General features: G+C 49.4%; 7 protein-coding genes across 7 annotated transcripts; 2 read left to right on the forward strand and 5 right to left on the reverse strand.

Moving 5' to 3' along the window:
* Nucleotides 1-650: 650 nt before the first annotated feature.
* GCG54_00015560 (Ornithine aminotransferase car2) lies at nt 651-2,294 on the reverse strand (the record flags this gene model as incomplete). The annotated part of the gene is made up of 5 exons (XM_045415342.1): nt 651-1,329; nt 1,478-1,631; nt 1,686-1,946; nt 2,000-2,108; nt 2,163-2,294. The coding sequence occupies 5 exons, from the start codon at nt 2,292-2,294 to the stop codon at nt 651-653; spliced, it is 1,335 nt and encodes a 444-aa protein (XP_045267129.1).
* Nucleotides 2,295-3,339: 1,045 nt separating this feature from the next.
* GCG54_00015561 (Respiratory burst oxidase-like protein A) lies at nt 3,340-4,173 on the reverse strand (the record flags this gene model as incomplete). Its single annotated transcript, XM_045415343.1, has 1 exon — nt 3,340-4,173. The coding sequence occupies one exon, from the start codon at nt 4,171-4,173 to the stop codon at nt 3,340-3,342; it is 834 nt and encodes a 277-aa protein (XP_045267130.1).
* Nucleotides 4,174-6,315: 2,142 nt separating this feature from the next.
* Nucleotides 6,316-6,870, reverse strand: GCG54_00015562 (uncharacterized protein; the record flags this gene model as incomplete). The annotated part of the gene is made up of 2 exons (XM_045415344.1): nt 6,316-6,633; nt 6,751-6,870. 2 exons carry the CDS (start codon nt 6,868-6,870, stop codon nt 6,316-6,318), a joined length of 438 nt encoding a protein of 145 aa, XP_045267131.1.
* Nucleotides 6,871-6,956: 86 nt separating this feature from the next.
* On the reverse strand, nt 6,957-7,554 carry GCG54_00015563 (uncharacterized protein; the record flags this gene model as incomplete). Its single annotated transcript, XM_045415345.1, has 3 exons — nt 6,957-7,051; nt 7,115-7,258; nt 7,338-7,554. Coding segments are annotated over 3 exons (456 nt in total), but the record flags the coding sequence as incomplete, so codon positions are not given.
* Nucleotides 7,555-8,491: 937 nt separating this feature from the next.
* Nucleotides 8,492-10,003, forward strand: GCG54_00015564 (uncharacterized protein; the record flags this gene model as incomplete). The annotated part of the gene is made up of 3 exons (XM_045415346.1): nt 8,492-9,202; nt 9,307-9,890; nt 9,970-10,003. The coding sequence occupies 3 exons, from the start codon at nt 8,492-8,494 to the stop codon at nt 10,001-10,003; spliced, it is 1,329 nt and encodes a 442-aa protein (XP_045267133.1).
* A 589-nt stretch (nt 10,004-10,592) lies between these two features.
* On the reverse strand, nt 10,593-11,003 carry GCG54_00015565 (uncharacterized protein; the record flags this gene model as incomplete). Its single annotated transcript, XM_045415347.1, has 1 exon — nt 10,593-11,003. The coding sequence occupies one exon, from the start codon at nt 11,001-11,003 to the stop codon at nt 10,593-10,595; it is 411 nt and encodes a 136-aa protein (XP_045267134.1).
* Nucleotides 11,004-12,006: 1,003 nt separating this feature from the next.
* GCG54_00015566 (putative beta-glucosidase K) lies at nt 12,007-15,241 on the forward strand (the record flags this gene model as incomplete). The annotated part of the gene is made up of 4 exons (XM_045415348.1): nt 12,007-12,205; nt 12,263-12,383; nt 14,443-14,699; nt 14,757-15,241. 4 exons carry the CDS (start codon nt 12,007-12,009, stop codon nt 15,239-15,241), a joined length of 1,062 nt encoding a protein of 353 aa, XP_045267135.1.
* Between the last annotated feature and the right edge of the window lie 1,378 nt (nt 15,242-16,619).

Genomic DNA, 16,619 nt, shown 5'->3' on the forward strand with positions numbered 1-16,619 from the left:
TCACTGATATCGTCTCCTTTTCCGTCTTCACGTTTGATTCCCGGCCGCACGGGTGCAGCTTGGCCTGTTCTTGAGGGGATAGGTGAGAGTTTGAGTGCTGTAAATGGTAACCTGCCCGCCAGGGTTCCCAAAGCTACAGCGCCTCTCCGGGTGCCGCGGCCCTCGGGGTTCTCTTTGGTTGCGGCCAGCCATGCACCCAGTATGCAACGCGAACCTTGAGGCACAGCTCCGGTCTTCTCTTCCATCTGCATGTCTTCCCCCTCAATTGTTTGAATCGCATGCAGTGTCTGCACCTCGTCAGGTGGGAGGAAGCATTGACGAGACTGTGTACTTCGTAGTCACAATCACAGGCTGCTTCAGTGGGTCTTTTCCAAGTAAGGTATCTCAACTTTAGACCGTCTTTGGCAGTTTCGCCTGTCTCAAAGTGTCTTCACTAGGAGACGCGCACTCAGGCTCAGTGGTGCACACAGACCAGCTAAAGATTTCACCTCCTGCTGCTTGCAGCAACTGCCTTCATAGCGTTCGTTCCGAAGGTCTCGCCATATTACACGCATTCAATTGACGGTTGTATACTGACACCGTAAACGCAAGAAGAAAAGCTTGAAGTTTGCATTTCACTCGTAAACTATAGAGTGTTTAATATCTTAAATTCAATACCCCCCATGCTTGTCGTCATCAGACGGGTGAGTGGATCCTGGAATGTCTCCGTATGATTCAATCTCATCCATAACCGTTGTCAAGATCTTCAGTCCCTTCTCCAGCTCCTCATCCGTAATGGTCAGTGCGATATGGACACGAATGGCTGCCTTGGTTGGGTAGATAAACAACCCTTTCTGCCACGCAAGTCGGGCGATTCGGCGAGGTGTTACCGTGCCGTATTTCGGCTCCATTGCGATGCTCATGTCAGCACCCCGGGAGGTGACGTACTTGACCCAAGGGTAATTCCACTGGCTGGTGGCCTTCTTCCACTTGTCTTCAATGATCAAAGCCTTCTCGGTCAGCTTTTCTTCGTCGTAGATCTTCAGTGCTGCCATAGTTGCTGCTACCGCTGCAGGGGCCATGGTGAATGTGCCGCCAGTTTGGAATGAACCGACCAACGACATAGCTTCGTTGTAACCCAGAACGTACGACGCCGGAAACGCTCCCCCAGTGATAGACTTGCCGAGTGTAATCATGTCGGGCTTGTTCTCTAGACCGAGCCAGTCACTGCAGAGAAACTTGCCGGTCTTTCCGGAGCCCATTCGGATCTCATTAGAGATGAAGAGGATGTTGTATCTTTTGCACAACTGGCGAACTCCAATGGCAAAGTCAATCTCCTCTTGAAATGTTCTATTATCGCAGTTGTGTCAGCAAGTGGCCTGCCTTCCCCCCCAACTGGCGGATCTACACTGACGCCGCCAGAATGAATGTCTTTTCGAATTGTTGCAGGCCCTTATGATGAGCTAGCGCACTTCAGAGGAGGGACAATAATACTTACGGGAGCTTTCCATGGATACACTCCATAATCACACCGGCAATACGGCCGTGAAACTCGCTAAAGACAGCATCAAAGTCTTCAACATATCCGTAGCGAAGCAGTTCACCCGTTCGGGGGTGACGGTCAGTCAAGTTCTTGTTGAAGGCATCGTAGCCTGGTAATACCAGTCAGTCTCTAATATTCATAAAGACGTTGTTATCCATCTCACCTGCCTGATTGCCTGGATTCATGATGGGCCAGATGCCCGAGGTTAGGCCATGGTAGTTGTCCGAGGTTCCAAGAACAATGACTTCTTCCGCTGGGATCTTCCTGTGCGTTATCCCCCACTTGCGAGCAATCTTGCAAGCAGTGTCAGCTGCCTCAGCGCCAGAAACCATAGCAGTGACTTTATCGTAGCCGAATCGCTCGCAAAGCTCTTTAGCTAGCTCTAGCCATCCAGCAAAATAAGTAGACATATTGATCAGAGTAGCTAATGAAGGGTTTAATTAGCATAATAGAAACCTAGGGAAGTTAGATGCTCACCGTTCCGCATGCAATCAACAACAGCCTCAATCAATTTTAGGTGGCCATGTCCAATGTTGGTTGCGCTGAACATCGTGACAAAGTCAATGATTTCTTTGCCATCGACATCCTAACAACGTTGCCTAAGATCAGCCAACCTCTTGAAGATGCGAAATCAACATACCATAAGCGTAGAGCCTTTTCCTGACACAAGGAATCCTGGCGTGGGTGCAAAACCGCCCACAGAGTACTTGTCCTCAAGCTGCATCAGCTTCTGAGCAGCACTGGACAGAGGCTCACCGGTTTTCAGGGCCATTTTGACAGTATTTCTTTTTTGATAGGAGTAAAAGTAGAACCTGCGACTCTCTGCGATTGGACTGTGTAGCGTCTTAGTGTTGGAGTCCGAAGTAAAGTGGCTGATTAACTAAATTGAAGTAGTCGATTTCACAACTTTGTTCGTCTTTTGTATTTCCACCCTTGTCACCAGAGCCTAATTGAAGTGCTGTTTTTCAGTACGAATATGAAACTCCGCTCTGAGTTATTGTTTGACAACGTGCTGTAGGTCTCTGTAAGTCCGCGATAGCCGAAGAGTCAGCATTAGCGACTGCCAGATAGCATACTAAGAAAGCTTGGCAGCCTACCTGATAACGGGGAACTATCCTCGGAATAGAAAAAACACCCCAACACCCCAGTGAGCGTGAGGCAGCATTGAAGTTAAGGTGCTACACATTCTACAAGCACAAGCCAAATACAGCAACACGGCACTTCCGGGACGGAAAAGTGGAGGCGAGCAATTGCTCTCCTTGAAGCATCATTGCGTAGTGTCGGCTGCTTGGTGAAATTAAGATCTGTGCGCATGCACTGGTTTCCGAAGTACCAATTCATCTCATTCCTGAGAGTACAACCAGAGAGCTATGTCATTCGGCCCAAGGATTGAACAGCACCAGCTGAAGGCGAGCTGCGACACGGCCAATGTACACTTGCTAAGTTATTTCGTCTCCAGGTTTAGGCTGCACTTAAGGAGAACTGAGAACTTAAAATTATAGTAGCTTCTGGTAAGCTAAAGGGATTGGATTTTGGCAATCTACCTATGACACGAGTCGCAAGAGCTCTTTGGCTCGAGGTGTATCATCAGCTACACGTAGGTGCAGACCGTACGAAAATGAGCCAGAGATCGCTGCGATCCTTTCGTCAGAACACGCGGCCTTGATAGAATACAAGTCCTATGCATCAAACGTCACTTTCGCGAGTTTCAAATGCAAGGAAATGAGTTTAATTCAAAGACGCAAACAAACATACGTGGTGCGTGGGCGTATTCAGCATCCCCATGTCCAATCTAGACCATCTTTGACCATTTATTCCTAAAAGTGCTCCTTCCAAAATTTGTACAGTACGAATGCATCAGACGCTTCTTTGCACGTCGTCCGGATACTCCTAGCAAGCCCGCCCGGCCCGCAAAAGTATACCCCAACCGTAGTTCTCGTCTCAACCTCAAGCCCTGGAGCATAGGTGCCGTTCGAGATCTGCTCTCGCATCGAGACAAAAATCTTTCCGAAGTCCGGACGACCGAATTGAGTTCCACTCCTTAGTTTCGTGATAGCATCTTCTCCCCTCCCCGCAGTGTTGAGCATAATGTTGGCCGCAGCGTCACTGTCCATTTGCTGGGTGAGATAGATGTGGATGTTAAGGAATGAGCCGCCGATGTCCTGCGCCTCAAGTGACAAAAGGAGCTGACGAAACCACTCCGACGAGGAAATATCCCGACACAACCAGACAAATTCCAGTCGCCGTAGACGACAGTCACTTTTTGTTCGACGCATGTTCCAAATCTGCTCCAAGTTCGCCGCCCATGGAGTAACGCCGATACCTGCCCCGATGATTACAGCAACTTGATGCTTAGTGATATCCTCCGCTGGCGCTCCGTATAGTCCGTCGATTCGAAGGCACGGCAACTTCTGGTCTTGTTCGATAGCGACTTCGTATATGCCGTTCGGATCAAGTTCTTCATACATCTTGGCTTGTTGGGGTCCTGCGCCGACGGCATTACCTAGCGCCTGGGTGAAGTCTCCGACTTGCCGCACGTGGACGCTGATATATAGGTCAAAGGGACAAGATGTGATCGTGAAGGGGTGCCACTGGTAGGGGCTGACTTCAGGGCAATTAAGAAACAGCCACTGGCCAGCTTTGTATTTCATGCTGGGCTTGCGAAATTGAATCTCGACGACGTCTAGATGAATCTTGATTAGTTACATCAGTGGCGTAGGGAAAGAGGAACGTACTCGATGGATGATGAATGACGCGTACAATCTCGGTTGCTCGGCGCGCTCGTATTTCCCTGTAGATGCGTTCTACAAAGTAAAGCCCGCCGGTCCAAAGCTCCCACCTCCATCCCATGTACCCAAGGCAATGGTCCCAGAATCCTTCAGCAAAGGGTGACAGTGCCTCTGGGGTATCGCGGACAAAGCAGCCGGTGGTGTGGGTGTAAATTCCGGGGAAAAAAGGTATGAAGAGATGGTGAGTGTACCAGAAGGTTTCAAAGGATTGTTATCGAATTCTGTAGTGCGCCGTGGTGTATATTAGGAGCATACATAGCAGCATGACATGTCCAGTAATCGGTCCAGGCTGCGTGTAATGAATCTGAGCTGCAGTTTCCGGACGGATTTAGGATGCCTCGATGTTGAAAAAGCTAGAGAGGACACGATCAGCTCATGATATTCAAACCAACAGCAACTGACATACTTGATGTAATGGCCAGCCGTGTGAACAATAGTAAAAGTTAGCATGGCATAGGCAAGCTGCCGATGAAACCAGATGGACTCGTCCAGTGGAAGCCATCGCGCCGTCGGCCGCACCCACCGCATCAACGTTCTGCACATCGGCAGTAGGGTTAGCGTCGTGTCGATGCTCAGCACCAATCCTGCGCCACGCGACATCCATATTGAGTAGGCTAATGCATTGACACCGCTCAGTCGTTCATTAGTTGCTTGGGAGTACCAGCCGTATGCGAAAACTCCCCAATGACCAACCCAGAATATGATGTTGAAAAGGAGCTTTTTGGCTGTGAAAGATCGCAGGAACGTCTCTGCGGAAACCATGACGTGGTCCTATGAATCCCACTGATAATAACAAAAGCTCGCTAAGGGTACTCTCGTGAGGAATGTGGCTGTTGACGGTTTGAAGCAAGCCAGCTTGCTTAGAAAGAAAAAAGAGTGTGAGTAGTTGCATCAGATACAAGACAAACTCTTCAGATAGTGCAGAGTAATTTAACACAGTCTTTCCCTGATTGCCAAGCTAGCCTAAACCAGGAACTAAATAGCGGAATCGATTTCCCCTGTTTCAGTCATTCATAGGGGGCTCACCCATCGATCCCCGACATCCGCGAGCTACCGAAACACCCCACTGTAGGGGTTACACACCACCCGAGAGTACCAATAGGCAAGCCGCGTCTCTTTCTCTTAGAATCTAGCACCCGTCATCAAAGCTATATAGCTGGCTGGTCAGCCGGTTTCAATGTGTATGTATTTAACGTAAACATATATAGACGGAAATGGCTAGTCGCTTAAAGAATAGCATAGAGGATATGTTCACTCAAAAGCAGCTAAAGAGAAACCCGTATGGTATCCTCCCAGCAAACCTCAACAATATCCTGTGATGATCATCTTGTGATAATATAACTCAATTGTTCTGCTTCAGCTTTTGAAACGGTTCTAGTTGTTAATTAAATATTTATTATTGTGGGTGGAATGACAACCCGCTTCATCAGGCTTATAGTGCCCAAACTTATGGATTGGAACACCCTCATTAAACATAACGTCCACCTGCTCCAATAACTTTCCTTTACACTCAGGTACAAACAGCCAGGTGAAAAGTAAGGAACAAGCCGCAACCAAGCCAAAGATAAACCCAAATTTACCTTATAATGCAGCATAAGGTTCAAATAGCAGATACAGAATCGAGAAGTTGACAGCGAAGCTAGAATGGAAGTAAGTAAGCAGATTCAGACGTGTCTTTAGGTGATTCCCATATTAGTTACCTTGTGACGACGTTTACCACAGACGCAGTCCTCTGAGAAGCATCTCAGAGCCGCGGAGCCGCAATTTCTGTGGTTACAACATAGACTAACGGTGCCCAACCAAGGCAATAACCACCAGTAAACAAGGGCAGCATGGCAACAGTCGCTCTTTTCACAGGCATTGAGGGGTTGGAAATGGTCCCAAGCCCGCCCACAGCCATGACTGCAGCCACTTGACACAGGGCTCCTGCCATCAATAGAGGACTGTAGTATAAGGTAGTCAGCATAACAATCTCGTCGTTTAGTACGAGCCTTAGACTTTGCATTACCGTCTTCCGATTCTGTCGTTAAGAACCAAGGACACTCCGCACATGAACAGATTGACAGACGCATTAATTACCGTCATATTGAATGGGTTAACACTCCCAATACTGCGAACAAATACGGCACCGTACGACGATACAAAAGATTGACCGCTGGCCTGTTGAAAGAAGTTCATGACCACAATGATAGCAGTTCGAGTTCGATTCACACCTTGAAAGATCTCCCAGTATGAGCTTTGTCCTGGGTCTAAGGCTATAGCGGCCTGGAGGGCTGAAAATTCGTCATCGATTTCGCTTGCGGTTAAAACTCCAGAGCGCAACTTTATAAGAGATGCTCACGCTTGCTCTGTTCAGTCCTCAGTGAGAAGCCATCGAGGCGACTGCGCGAGGGAAGTGGTCAGTTTGATGAAGGTCAAGCTCAAGAATTATCGAGTTACCTCAGGAATAAACCAGATCACAGCCATAACAATACTAGGGACGATAAAAAACAGGCCGAGGGGGATTCTCCAAGCATTGTTTGTGGACAGCATGCTAGTTCCCCTGCATATGCAACTCATAGTGAGTCTCCCAGCCTAAATAGTCTCAGCTCTAGTGAATACCTTCGAGTCGGGATTTGAGGAGGGTTTCCCACCATCATGCTGAATTAGTAAGATCCTACAGCAAAGCCTCGAATCTCGGTCGGCATGATCTCTGACTGATAAACTGGAATAACAGCCAGCTCCATCCCAACATAGAGGTCTGTGCGAAGCATCGATTAATTAGTTTAAATTAAGACGCCAACACAGTGTGGTTTGTACTCACAGTTCAAAACACGGGCAACCATGATTTGTTCTCGACTGGACGAAGTGACTGCAATTACGGCGCACACAATAGCATGGGCGCTCATTGAGAATATGCACCATCTCCGGCCAAATCTGGCACTAACTATACTACCAAAAATCACACCTAAGGCAAGGTATCAGCAATAGTCTGCTAACAGATGTGGAGATATGCGTTCGCTGGTCAGATAGAATAGGCAACGGACCAAAAGCAAAGCCAATATAGTTCAAGCTGTTGAACATAGAAAGCCATGCAGGGTCGAGCTCATATTCTCCCGTTTCTTGAGAGAGTCTGCCGAATTGCCGTATGAATGGCTCCATGGCTTGAGTTGTTGTGTAGCCATTGTTGTTAAAGCCGTAGTTCAGGGTTGACGTAGCAATGATCAGGAAAGCTAATAGCAAGGTACGATTGAAATGTTTTAACACTGGATAATTCGATAGAATAGCCAAGATAGTTCACAATGCTTCATTCAGGACTGATGCAAGATGTGGACCAACTAAATGGTTCTAGAGTCAGACCTTCAGCTGTTGCAGGCAATCAGAGAAAGTTACCTAATGGAGTAATAACTCTAGTGAGCATTTTCTCACGTGATGTTCAAAAACAGGGGCTACCCTTGGTGGGGCGGCACTCGGGGGGCAATTAAAAACGGGCACAGATCCCGCGAGTGCCTGTGAAGCGAGGCGCTGCATGTCCCAACTCTGCATGTTTCTTTTGCTCAACGACCCGCGTCTCCATTCGTCTTCAAAGAATCCACGTTGTCACGAGCGGTTATCTTGGCGGAGTAACCGGAATGGCGGACGCACCAAATCCTAGCCGCTCCCGCCGGCAAAGCGAGATATGCTCGCAATGCCGAAATAGGAAGGTAGGCACTTGGACAGACGTTGCTGGTGTCCGCTCAGGGGCTGAAGATCTTGTCTTTGTCAGGTGCGCTGCGATAGTACCCCTGGCGGCTGCGACAACTGCCGTCGTCTGGGTTTCGACTGCTCGCTCTCGTCGCCGTCGTCGTCTTCTGCCACCCGGCCAGCTCCCAGTCAGCTTCGGTTGGACCGCTTGCGAGCAGCCAAGGCTTGCGTCGCATGCCACGAGAAGAAAGCAAAATGTCAAGGCGGCACCCACCCTTGTGACCGTTGCCGGATGTATGTGATTGAATGCCGCTATCCACAGAGTCGCCGGGCCCGGGCGCCAAAGGGACGTCGCGGGCCCCCGGCGGAGATCGGAGATGCGACAGCTTCAGCCCGGCTGCCGGTGTCTCCTGCCGGCCCCATTTCTCATTTTCCGGCATTCACCAGCACTGTACCAGTAGACCCGAACACTGAACATCGGCTGTGTTCACCGAGGTACTTGGCACCCCTTCGCCTGATGCTCGTGTCTACCGTTTGGTTCACTTCTCACATTCTCATTAGCAGTACGGATATCCCTAAAGACACTGCCAGGATTTGTATCGAGGCCTTTTTTGAATATGTCTACCCTATACCAGGTCTGTGTTTTATTCACCGTGGCACACTGATGCAAACCTTCCTTGACGGTACACTCAACAGCAAGCTGCTACTCGCGATTTGTGGTGTCGCGTCCCGATTCACCGCGCGAGTGCTACCATGTTTTGCTGCTGCTGGCGACGGTCCGAAATGGCTTGAGGCCGCTGAAAAACAGATTTTGCAAAGCCCGCACCTATTGAGAACGGATGTCGCAGCACTCGCACTCATTGCATTCGACCATGGACTGTCACGCAGGTTTTCAAGGCTAATGGGAGTGCTGGCCTTTGCGATCCGAATGGCCTACGTGATGCGTTTGAACCATGAAGATAAAGATATCTCATTCGAAGGCCAGGAATGGAGAAGACGCATAATGTGGGGATTATGGATGATGGAGACAACCAGTTGCGATGACTGGCCTAATTTGTCATTTTGCCGCACCGAAAGTATTCATCTACAGCTGCCATGCAATGAGCGCAGCTTCAACATCAATGTCCCCGTTGACGTGGGCTCTCTTCGTCAACAGACTCAGGACCCCGGCAAAGATGGCTATGGGCTAGCCACGTACCTAGTTCGGATTCATGACATCCGCCGCAGGGTGACAGAGTGAGCTGAACAGATATCACCAAAAGGCTGTGGCCATGGATTGGACTCAACTTACGTGTTCGCAGGTGGACGCATTCATTTCAATCTCCCGCACAGACATCCACAGTGGTGCAACTGGAGAATTCCATTCGAGATTTCGAGCAGGAGCTTGAAAGCTTTCACCGCCTGCTACCGGAGAACCACGTGATGAATCGGCGGAATCTCTCTCGCCGCATTTATCTCCCTTCGCGCACCACATTTGTCATGCTCCATATATGGTGGCACGAGACGTACATCAACCTCTACTGTGAAACTTTGAACAAGATCGATGAGGAAGAAACCTGGCCAGTCAGCGATCCTCCAGCGACGCGACCCATCGAGTACTACCGCAGTAGGTATCTTCAACATGCCGTGGCTATGTCAACTATATTTTCGACCATCCTATCATCCGACAACACTGTCTGTATAAGCGATCCCCTTCTAGCTGATTGCGCTTGGTCGGCGGTAAAAGCTATCACCCTCACCAAGCCCCCTGCATTAGACGGTCACAAAGCCTTCAATCCGGTTCCGCATCTTCAATCATGTGCCGATATCTTGATGAATTCGGCCCAGTTTTATCCCACAACTATGATGGTTCGCGAAAGAATTATTGACATTTTGTCCAATATGGAACAGATTCTGGATCACCCCCAGCTTGCAAGGTTAGTTTCTCATTTCGTATCCTCAGTCTGAGAACTGAAAGGAGCTAACGGTTTCTCAATGCCGCCCTACAGATCCAAGTTTACCCATGAATGTTTCCTCAGGAACGAAATAACAAGACTAAGCTTTCCGCCCGAAGATCCCGACCTGTTACCCAAAGATGGCCAAGGAAACCGGTTCTTAGAGGACAACCAATGCTGTAGCGCGTCCGTTTTCTCAGACCAGATGAACGATATTCATGGTCAACAATCGCATGATGGGTCTAGCGTACCAGAAGCCCTCGGAGTCATTGTAGCTGCTCGAAACGAAGATGGAAGCGATACCCAGCCCGAAAGCACGGCCTGGTCGTTTCAAGGCCTGGACTGCCGGGTCTTGGAAGAACTAGAGTTAGATATGGACATGTTCCACCAGCAATAATACCTGACAGCACACAAAGTGTTTCAATGATTTCTCCAGCAGGAAGTTCACAAGTGATTCAGCTCATGAATGATGGTAAGACTGCGTGATTCCCAGTACTGAGGGCAACGATCCTTAGACCTAGACGTCATATAAGTGGCTTCGACGTGTCAAGAACCCCAACACATCACTCAAGGAGACTTTTAAAACTAGCAAGGATACGTCTGAATTGTAAAGCGACCTAATCCTATAAAACAAGCAATGGTCTGACTATAATCAAACACCATGTATTGAAGATCATCTTGATTTCAGGCAATGATCTTCTTCTCGCCGGGGGTAGCCCAGCAGATCTGGTCTGCAATTCCCTCAGCCTCAAAGATCGCCCGGAGCTCCTCTGCTCCCTGCATGAAATGGTGCCATGACTCAAAGTGGACGGGAACCATCATGTCTGCACCAAGCTCGCGCATAAGCTTCGCAGCATCCTGGCCGTTCATCGTGATCTGAAGTGGTACTTCATATCCTGGCAGAGGAATCCGCGCTTCTCCAAGATTCATCACAGCAATCACAACGTAAAACCGCTTCCGAATTTCCGATAGCTCAGGCGTCAGGACGGTATCGCCAGTAAGGTAAACCACATTGGGCAGGCCATCCGGACTCAGACCAAACTTCTCGGTCTGCAGAATGAAACTGGTGACTTCCCACCAGGGAGATGAGTGCATGGCGTTCCGGTGATCTTCCACTCAACTCCTTGAATTTTGAAAGTCAGGGTCTCCCATGGCTTGATGGGTACAACCCCTGGCCGCGGGGCAAGACGATTCGCCCCGTCAGAAGTAGTAATGACCCGACGACCGTCGAGAAGCTTGGTCCTTCGTCGTCCAGATTATCAATGTGGTCCTCGTGGCTCAAGAGGACGGCGTCAATGATGGGAAGCTGATGGAGCCCAAGAGCCGGGCCAGTCTCAAACTTGGCAAACAATCGTTGGGTTCCCGGCGGCATAAGATGTGTTATTTCGTATTCGTTTGGAGCATCATTGAATACCGGATCCGTGATGAAACTCACGCCATCGATCTCCAAGATGACTGTGGCTGTTGTGATGTGTGTGACGCGAACGGTGCTTTTAAAGTTGGGAGGCAACATCTTTAATGAAGGCTCGAGCTGTATGAAACGTTGTCTGGATCGGAGTCGTGTATTTCCGAGGTGATACTGCGAGATTAACCCAAAGTACTTGTGTGGTTGTGGGCAAGGTGTTCGTCTTATAGCTAGATGGCTTGTTGAAGTCACGATCATTGACAATCCACTATTGTTGAATTATCTCTTAAAGGGTAGCTCACTTACAGACTTTGTGTGTGTTGTCATGATTTGCAGGCTTAGCAATCCTCTCATCTGATGCGATTCATAAGCAAGATCTTTGCCCTGACTTAGAAGCTGATTATTAAGAAAGGGTTTAGCTGGACGAGACTCTTGAGACTAGAGGGGTGTGGGGATCAGCATAGACCACCGATTGCCGCGATGCCCGCGAATGGCCTAGTTCCAGCGAACACTCCATTTAGATTAACATCCCTGCTCAGATTGCACTTGTCGGGGCCCTCCCGACTCGTCCACGAACTGAATCAGCCAGTGGCGCGCCTTCAGTTCCATTTCCTTTAAATTCTACCTGTCGAGCTACCCATTTCTATCACCAAGGCCAAGAACGCAAGTACGTGAACGCCATATCAGATCAAAATGCCGTCCATACAGTCTACTCTCTTCTATGCAGCCGCCGCTATCAATATCCTGATTATCCCCAAACACGTCAAGGTCAGTGCAACAAATATGTCAGACGCTATCAAGACTATCCCTGAGCATTCCCCTGCTATCAAGCGAGGAAAGGAAGTTGTTGGGACCACCTGGGATTTGTCGAATGGAAGTCTCATCATTTTGGGTATGAAATCTATTGTTTAACTCTCCTTTGGTATTGCTTAGAGACTGATTGTGGTAGCTCTGCTTAATTATCGATGGGCTAAGACACAGGGACCTTCCAACGTCGAGGAGAAGTTGATGGCCGTCGTGAGTGTACTCTCAGGCTGGTATGTCGGCCTTCAATACTTCAAAATCGGCATGTACGTCCCACTCAGCGTGCTTTGGCTAGCGCCTGCAGTCAGCCTATTTGCTTGGCTTTGGTAAATCCTGTGACTAGATCAGGGCTTAGAAGGCCAAGTCAGGAGTTTCAGTCTTTAACAGATTTTATCGACGACATGAACCCCAGTCAGCTTTTCCATCCTTGTGACCACGTCGTAGTTTGAAGGTTAAAACAGGATCCCGTTTAAAGTGAACAAAGCTCGATTATTACGTTCATACGGGAATCAAGAGATTCGAAAAGTCATCGGCACACTCGTTGACTGCCAATCGTCTGAGCGACCAGCAGTGGAGCGATGCGAGACGGAAGTCGGCCAGGCCCCAGCCCGAGGCTCGAAACCCGGCCCGAACCCTGCCTTAACATACCTTAAGAAGTCGGCCACATCACTTTGTAGCGGGGCGAGCCCGGCGCTTGTAGCTAGATTGGTCGACCCTTTTCACGCAAGTGACTAGGGGTCCATGTCTGTTAAGCTCAATCCGCTGAACCGCTTGAGGACCAAGGCTCAAAATGAACTGTAGCTGGAATCTATTTCCCACCTCAAACATCACACCTCAAAATTCGAATGGGCAAATAGTACGGCGAGTACTTGGATTGGTAATGGGTGGGTTATCAAAACGGCCGAAGCAGTCGCAGGGATCCACATGCTTAGACTTTGACTTCCCCACTTCCCCGACTACCCCGAGTTCCGCGAGTTCCCCGATTTTCCCAAATGCTCCGCTTCCCGTTATCGACCTCGGACATGTGTCTCCACATCACCGCTGCACTTTGATTGAGTTACTTAGTAGGAATTGCTGAGCTAAACAGACCACAACTGATTTTGTGGGTCACTTATTCCCAAGCAACCCGCTGCTACTCGGAATCATTCGTTGTACAGCAAGATTATCCTAATGAAGTTTAACTCCCTTACCTTAACAACGACGACATCTCATTTCGGATTCTACCATTTTCAGCCATGGACCTCGAGACAGACACCGTTGACGAACGAATAGAGTCTCTCGCGCTCGCTGAGAAAATTGCTCTTCTGTCGGGAAGAATATGCGGCAAACGATTAACATCGACCATGTCGGCATTCCCAGCTTGAGGACTACTGATGGTCCAGCCGGCGTACGCGGGGCCACATGGATAGGCGGCCGCCGAACGACCTTCATTAATGCCATGCGGAATTTCACTGGCTGCGACCTTCGATGTAGACTTGGTTCAGCAGGTCGGTGTGGTTTTAGGCAAAGAGGTATGTGTCAAAAAATGTTCAGTCCTCCTTGCGCCAACTATCAATCTCAGCAGATCACCCCTAGGCGGCCGAAGCTTCGAGAATTGTGGCAAAGACCCCTTCTTGACCGGGGTGCTTGCAAAAGCGATAATTATGGGTATTCAGAGCCAAGGGTTTAGTGCATTATGTTAAAAACGATATAGAAACACAACGATATAACATCGATCAGAAGATTGACCAACGCACATTACGCGAAGTCTATCTTCGACCCTTCAAGATTGGACTTGAGGCTAGGCCTTGGACAATCATGACCAGCTACCAGAAGATTAATGGCGAGCACGTCGACATAAGCATCTACCTCATAAAGCGCATTCTTTGGGAGGAGCGGGGTTTTAAAGGGGTCGTCATGAGTGACTAGGGGGGGCTTGAACGATACGATGCAGATCCTTCTGGCGACAACAGATCTCGAGATGCCAGGACCTGCCATTCGGAGGGGTAATCGACTCATGGCCGCGGTTCTCTCAGGCTAGGTTGATGAGAAAGCTCATTTGAATCCCTGTGTGAAACGCGTGCTTAGATTGATTAAGAAAGCGAAGCTTCTCCCGGCACGAAATGGAGAATGGATATATCGACAAGACGGCCACATCGACCAGCAGATAGAGGAGTTGGAAGCTGACGATGTCAGCGGATTCCAAACTCTCGTTCGGCAGGCGGCTCGTGACGGCCTTGTCCTCCTCAAAAACCAAGACTTGCCCCCCATACGACCACAGAACCTCAATACCGTCGCAATCATTGGCCCCCACGCAAAACAGCCAACAGCTGGTGGTAGTTGAAGCGCAGCAGTCAACCCCTACTACATTACGACCCCGTATGACGCCATTGCTGCTCAGCTTCGCGAACAAAATCAGAGTTTCTGTATCAGTTTTGAACAAGGAATGCCGGTCTCCCGAACACCGCCGACTCTTGGGAACCAGATCGTCAAACTGGACTCCGCGTGTGACGGCCTACGCATGGACTTTTACGCAGGGAACAGCTTCGAAGGGGACATCGTCGCGACATCATTCTGGAAAGACTCTCATATCTACCTGATGAGTGATGGGGACATACCACAGTGTCTTAGTGGAACCATCTTTTGCTATCGAGTTTCAGGCGTCATCAAACCGAGTGTTTCTGGCCCTCACATCTGGGGCTTAACAAATACGGGAAAAGCTAAGCTTTACATCGATGACCAACTCATCATTGACAACACCGATGGGAGCGAGACGTCTGGATCGTTCATGGGTTGCGTTAGTCGCGAGGCACAGGTCAACATGTCTCTCGTCAAAGGGCAATCATACCACGTACGGGTGGGCAACATTGTGGTTACGCCCTCGATCAAAGCGTACGATAATACTCTTTTCGACAAGGCATCAGGCATCCGCATCGGTCTTTTGCCAATTCATGATGAGAAGGCGATGCTCCAGAACGCTATTCAGGTTGCGAAGAAGGCTGATCTCGTTTTGATAGTCGTCGGCCTGAATGCTGATGAGGAAAAGGAGGGGGGTGACCGTTCTTCAATATCTCTTCCATTAGGTGCCGATCAAATGATCCAGGCAATTACGTCAGAGCCGTCTAACGTGGCTATCATTGTTTAGTCGGCATGTGCCGTGGCTATGCCTTAGGTTAATAACGTTAGCGCTATTGTCCAAGCCTGGTACCAAGGCCAGGAGAACGGAAATACACTCGCTGATGTTCTCCTTGGGACGTATAACTTTTCCGGGAAGCTCCCTGTAACCTTCCCACAATATTTAGAAGACCACAGCTCCTGCTCGCATTTTCCAGGAGATATTAAACACGACTACGCTGAGTATAGCGAGGGTATACTAGTAGGGTACCGTTACTTTGAGAAGTATGGTATTAAGCCCCTCTGGCCCTTTGGGTTCGGTCTATTATACACTCGATTCGAAATGTCTGATGTTGGGGGTGAAGATTGGGCATATGAGGGACGTTGGAGAATGGATGCAGGATCGTATCGTTGTTGGGTAGGGAACAGCTCAGTTGACATTGTTTCTGAGATTGATATCATAGTTGGAGAGTAATCAGACTTAAGGCTATATGTCTGATGTTTATGATGTTTGAGGCCCGACGGGGAGGGGGCTTATAGTAGGAAAATATACCATGACTGCATTTCGGTCAGTGTTCAGTCTTCAACCTCCAAATAGCTCTGGGGCTTGTGTTATGGCGCTTCAAAGCTGCCAAGTCGGACTATGGTGCTGAAGTACTGTGAGCGCCAGCTTGCTTGCCTGTGTTAATCCTGCATCCATCGCGAGACAGACGGTCGCCTTTCTCAGAGTCTCTTCGCACAGCGACCAGTTGCCCTGCTGATTCTAGCCCTCAAGTCATGGGATTAAGAAGGGTCACTCATGCCAGCTGCCGATTTGACCAACTTTGGGTTTTCAACAACTGCTCCCGTTCACCTTCTGCTAATTTTCGCCTGCAATAACTGCCGAGTCCAGCGCCAGAATCGGCAGTTGCCCGCCGAAGGCAAGGTTGGGTGAAGGAAGACGATGTCAACCACGCATCGACGTCATAGTATTCGTCGACCGTACGTCCATGAGAAACCCTTTCTCAATGCCATCTCCAGACGGCAAAGAAGAAGAGCCATTCTCCACCGACCAGCCTTCGGCTCAATCAGTCAGCTGTCGTCAATCGACCGCGCGATACGCCGGAAAGTCATGGATCGTCTGGAGCACTTCGACCTCTCGTATGTCGTCCCTACTGCCCCTCCACAGTGGTATTTCGTAGTCGCCTCATTTGAACGCTGCTTTGCTAGCTTTAGCATTCCGATAGCCGATATGAATACCGACTCCTTTGGCCCCAGACCGCGAACAATACCTCCTTTTCGACAGCCAACGACCCTCGCGCAATGCTTCTGTGCAGGCCAAGCCCAACACTCTGCAAGAATCCCGCACCCTGCCCATCGTCCTGGCCCCGACCGCCATCGCCATGACCCGAGCATGACCCAGAACTACA

The sequence above is a fragment of the Colletotrichum gloeosporioides genome (assembly GCF_011800055.1).
Source record: "Colletotrichum gloeosporioides strain Lc1 chromosome Unknown consensus_26, whole genome shotgun sequence".
Classification (NCBI taxonomy): domain Eukaryota; kingdom Fungi; phylum Ascomycota; class Sordariomycetes; order Glomerellales; family Glomerellaceae; genus Colletotrichum; species Colletotrichum gloeosporioides.